General features: G+C 42.2%; 1 protein-coding gene across 1 annotated transcript; it reads left to right on the top strand.

The window, feature by feature from the left end:
* The first annotated feature begins 231 nt into the window (after positions 1-231).
* LOC143399246 (protocadherin beta-5-like) lies at positions 232-2,758 on the top strand. The gene has a single exon (XM_076855960.2). It carries the CDS (start codon positions 354-356, stop codon positions 2,703-2,705), a length of 2,352 nt encoding a protein of 783 aa, XP_076712075.2. The 5' UTR covers positions 232-353; the 3' UTR covers positions 2,706-2,758.
* Positions 2,759-5,469: the final 2,711 nt, after the last annotated feature.

The following is a 5,469-nucleotide window of genomic DNA, read 5'->3' as shown; positions in this document are numbered from 1 at the left end:
AAGGAAGATTTGTGATTAAAAGGATATTGATACAAGGCAGTATTAGAATTTAGAATAAAATAGCAAATATCATACGCAATAGTAAATAAGGACGCCTGGTGGCGCTGCAGGCTAAGAATGAGATTATCTGGCGCTTGGATGCCTTGGACGCCATTGAACCAGGAATCAGAACTCTGAAAGCTCCCTAAAATAAGGAGGCATTGTAGGTGAGCTCCAGGGACAGATGTTCAGAGAAGGGATCGTTTTAAGTGCATGTCAGACAGAAGCATTTAACTCAAAATTATTTAACAAAGTCGTCTGAGTGGACCGTATACCGAGTTAAAGGAACTGCACCTTCTGGGCAGATTTGAGCAATGAAGACTGCTCTAGCAAAACCCCCGCAGAAAAGGCAAGTCATTTTTCTTGCTATGCTGTTGCTTTTGTGGGAGGCTGACTCTGAGGCAATTAGGTATTCCATGCCAGAAGAAACAGAAAGCGGCTACTCTGTGGCCAACCTGGAAAAAGATCTGGGGCTCAGAGTGGGGGAGCTGGCCACTCGGGGTGCGCGAATTCATCACAAAGGCAGCAAACAGCTCTTGCAGCTTGATGTAAAAACCGGCAATTTGCTTCTACAGGAAAAACTAGACCGGGAGGTGCTGTGTGGGGCTACAGAACCCTGTATATTGCATTTCCAGCTGTTACTCAAAAACCCGGTGCAGTTGTTTCAAATTGATGTGCAACTCACAGATGTAAATGACCATTCTCCAGAGTTCCTAGACAGGGAAATGATCCTTAGAATCCCAGAGAGCGCCCAGCCAGGAACGGTGTTTCCCTTGAAATCAGCTCAGGACTTGGACATGGGTAGCAATAGTGTTCAGAACTACACAATCAGCCCCAACTCCAATTTTCGTGTTGTTACTCATAGTTATGGGGATGGCAGAAAATACCCAGAGCTGGTGTTGGACAAAGCCCTGGACCGGGAGGAAGAGTCTGAGCTCAGTTTAACCCTCACAGCGCTGGATGGTGGGTTGCCACCCAGATCTGGGGCCATGACAGTATACATTGAAGTAGTAGACATCAATGATAATGCTCCCAAATTTTTACAGTCCCTGTATGAGGTACAGGTTCCTGAGAACAGTCCCATAAACTCCTTAGTTCTTGTTGTTTCTGCTCAAGATTTAGATGCAGGAACATATGGGAGTGTATCATACACACTATTCCAAGGCAATGAAGTTTCTCAACCTTTTGTAATAGACCAAATAACAGGAGAAATTCGTCTGCAAATAGCATTGGATTTCGAGGCAACTAAACATTATAACGTGGAAATTGTAGCTACAGACAGTGGGGGCTTTTCAGGAAAATGCACAGTGGCCATAGAAGTGGTGGATGTGAATGACAATGCTCCTGAACTAACCATGTCAACACTCAGCAGCTCTATCCCAGAAAACTCCCCAGAGACTGTAGTTGCCATTTTCAGCGTTTCTGATCCAGACTCTGGGGACAATGGTAGGATGGTTTGCTCCATAGAAAACGATCTCCCCTTCCTCTTGAAGCCCACATTTAAGAACTTTTATACCTTGGTGACAGAGGGGCCACTAGACAGAGAGAGCAGAGCTCAGTACAACATCACCATCACAGTCACTGACATGGGGACACCCAGGTTGGAAACGGAGCACAGCATAACTGTCTTCGTCTCTGACGTCAATGACAACGCCCCTGCCTTCTCCCAAACGTCTTATAAGCTGTTAGTTCCCGAGAACAACAGCCCTGCCCTGCACATAGGCAGTGTCAGCGCCACAGACAGAGACTCAGGCACCAACGCCCAGATCACCTACTCGCTGCTGCCAACCCAGGACCCACACCTGCCCCTCGCCTCGCTGGTCTCCATCAACGCGGACAATGGGCAGCTGTTCGCGCTGAGGGCGCTGGACTTCGAGGCCCTACAGGCCTTCGAGTTCCACGTGGGCGCCACAGACCAAGGCTCGCCCGCGCTCAGCAGCCAGGCGCTGGTGCGCGTGGTGGTGCTGGACGACAATGACAACTCGCCCTTCGTGCTGTACCCAATGCAGAACGCCTCTGCGCCCTGCACCGAGCTGGTGCCCAGGGCGGCAGAGCTGGGCTACCTGGTCACCAAGGTGGTGGCGGTGGATGGAGACTCCGGTCAGAACGCCTGGCTGTCATACCAGCTGCTCAAGGCCACGGAGCCGGGGCTGTTTGGCGTGTGGGCGCACAATGGCGAGGTGTGCACCGCCAGGCTGCTGAGCGAGCGCGACGCGGCCAGGGACAGGCTGGTGGTGCTGGTCAAGGACAATGGCGAGCCACCGCTGTCTGCCAGCGTCACGCTGCACGTGCTGCTGGTGGATGGCTTCTCCCAGCCCTACCTGCCGCTCCCGGAAGAGGCGCCCGAGCGCGCGCAGGGGGACTCGCTCACTGTCTACTTGGTCATCGCCTTGGCGTCGGTGTCATCTCTCTTCCTCTTCTCTGTGCTGGTGTTCGTGGCAGTGAGGCTGTGCAGGAGGCGCAGAGCGGCGCCGCTGGGTGTCTGCTCTGTGCCTGAGGGCTACTTTCCTGGCCACCTGGTGGATGTCAGTGGCACCGGGACACTGTCTCAGAGCTACCAATATGAGGTTTGTTTGACCAGCGACTCTGGGACTAAGGACTTCAAGTTCCTGAAGCCCATATTCCACAATGTATCTCCCAAGAGTGCTAGAGAAGCAACCCATTAAAATGCCACCTTCAGGAATAGTTTTGAATTCCATTCATCTGATTATTTTGCAGTGTTTTCTACCACTTATCTATAATTTCCTGGATTAAAAGAGTTACAGTGTGTCATGGAGGAAAAGTCCCCCTTGAAGTATAGCTTTGATTTTCCTTCTGTAGTGGAGTTGTTCGCTAAAATTGGTGTTGTCCAACTTTGGAAAACTCAATTTTACTTTATTGCATTCATGCACTGTTATTACAAATTCATGCTAAGAGTTGTTTTTTCTTAAATTTTTAGTCTTTTTGTATATTTGTCATAATAACTGGCTTAATAAGTTCAACTTCAGCTTTTCCTTATGTGGTACTCATTCTGTTTCATCCCACTCAAGGGTTTTAGGTGTTAAATTGAAAAAAAATCACTTCATTTTATTCTTTTTGTTTCCAAATGAATGCATACGATTACAAGTACAGTATGTGAGAAACTATAATAAAATGCAACAATATCTACTCTTATTTTGCAACCTTAAGCCTCCTTGGCAAACATTTTTTTGGAAAAACTTTTTAAATTGATATATAGTATACAGAAAGCAAAGTGAATGTAATATTCAGCTGGATGTATTTTCACATAGCAAATGTAATTGGCACAAGCAACTTGAGAAAATGAAACATTTGTATTGCACTCAACACAAATTTCTCCTTAAAATCACTGCTAACCCAAGTATAAGTGACATATGTCTTCACCCACCGTAGTATGGTTTATTTTTGCCCCTTTTGAATTTATATAAATGTAATAGACTATGAACTGCCTTGTGTATAGTTGCTTTTGCTCAATATTTTATGAAATTTATTCATACTTCTGCGTAACTTTTTCATTCTCATTGCTGTATTACTCATTACTTCACTGTATTAGTCTATCAAAGTTTATTAAAATTCATTGAATATCATCTAGACACATATATATGTTGTTGCATGGATTGACTGTTATGAATCACACTACTCTGAACATTCTTACAATGTCTTTGGACTTTACAGTTTTGTTGGACACTAAGGGATGGAATTACTGCTTATTTTGTAGGTACATATTTACTCTTAGTAGACATTTCTAAATAGTTTTCCAAAGTGATTTTGCATTTACACTATCCACAACATTTAGATGTACCCAGTCATTCACATGCTATTGTCTGTTTTTTAAATTTTATCCCAGTAGAAAGCATTTTAAAAACTTTTCCAAAAAGACTCTTACAACATTTAACCTTAATATTAGTTAATATTTTTATAATTGTTTTGGGTTGAATTGAACTGCCATCCCTGCCAGTTTCATATGACATCAGAAATCCCACTACCTCAGAATATGACCATGCTTAGAGATAGGGCCTATGAAGAGGGAATTACATTACTATTAGGTGGTTTGTGTAGGCCCTAAACCAATAAAACCGGTGTCATTATAAAAGGAAATTAGGACATGGAGAAAAGACATACCAGATACATATATACACAGAGGTGATCGTGTCAAGTCACCAGAATAAGATCATCATCTATGAGAGAGGCTTCAGAATTTAAAAATCCTGACAACACCTTGACCTGAGACTTATATTCTCCACAACTATGAGAAAATATATACCTTTGATTTAAGCCACCCATCTATGGTATGTGGTTATGGCAATCCTACAAAAAACATTAGTAATTTATCAGACATTTTTTTCTTTGACAATTTACTGTTATGATTGCTGGGTACTGCATTCAAAACAACTTCGATTATTTGATCTTCACATAGAATATACTACTATTTCAGGTACTTCTCTTGTCAAATTGAAAAGTTCATTTATTATCCATTAACAATCGTTTCATTGATTTTTGTATGGATAAAATGCAGACATTCTTATTCTTTCTTTCCTGTTTTCCCTTACATTTTCTAACCTCCTTCAGTGAACCTCTGCCTTTAACCACATCTTGTCTATAGATATGTTTTAGAAACTGAAAATATGAATTTGAATTTTACTTTTTGTGACAATATAAATTATAATTCCCTACAACCAAAAATCACCAGGAACACACTTTATCAAAACAAAGTTGGGGTTATTGACTCATTGTAATAATGGAAACTGTAGAAAATAAGAAATTGTGGATCACCTTAGTAACAGGGTTACTTTTGTACTACTTATAAAGGAGTTCTAGGATTTGAGTTTGTGATAGGAAATTTTGGAGAGGGTTTAAGGAAGTATGGGTTAGCTCTGGATTAGACGCTTTAAGAAAATGGGAAAGAAATGTATGATTAGCTATTTCACTGAATTTCATTAAGGAATTGAGGAGAACAAGGTGAAATGAAAGTATAATTGGTGAAGAAGCAACATTCACTCATATTTACAAGGAAGTGGAGATCTTTGGTCATTGTTCTGGTTTGAACAATATTCTTATTTTGGCTTGTGTTCAACCATGAAGTAATTTTATTTTCATCTTGCTTAATTAGAATCACCAAGGTCTTTTTTGATATTGGTGTTGGGTGAGATGGTTCATGTTTTGTAGGAGATCTTGACCTACCTGAGAATGTCAGGACAGTCCCTGGTTATTGGTGGCTGATTCTCTCTCAAAATATTGTCCCTTATGCAGCCATAGTACTTGGGATAAGTAATATCATACCTGCTCCTTGGATCTACCATTGTGCTTCCTATGCCATTGAAAACAGAATGTCCCTAAAATCAAGATCAAATAGATTCACCTTTTAAACTTCATGAGTTTACCCTACCTCATCTTCACATTTTTTCAAAATCCCAATCATGAATTCAGCTTCCC

This window comes from Callospermophilus lateralis, chromosome 5 (genome assembly GCF_048772815.1).
Source record: "Callospermophilus lateralis isolate mCalLat2 chromosome 5, mCalLat2.hap1, whole genome shotgun sequence".
Classification (NCBI taxonomy): domain Eukaryota; kingdom Metazoa; phylum Chordata; class Mammalia; order Rodentia; family Sciuridae; genus Callospermophilus; species Callospermophilus lateralis.
The sequence above is the reverse complement of the archived record's forward strand: the minus strand, read 5'-3'. Positions and strand labels throughout refer to the sequence as shown.

What these genes read in the sequence shown, in the direction of transcription:
- LOC143399246 (XM_076855960.2), top strand. Translation starts at nt 354, where the DNA reads ATGAAGACTGCTCTAGCAAAACCCCCGCAGAAAAGGCAAGTCATTTTT.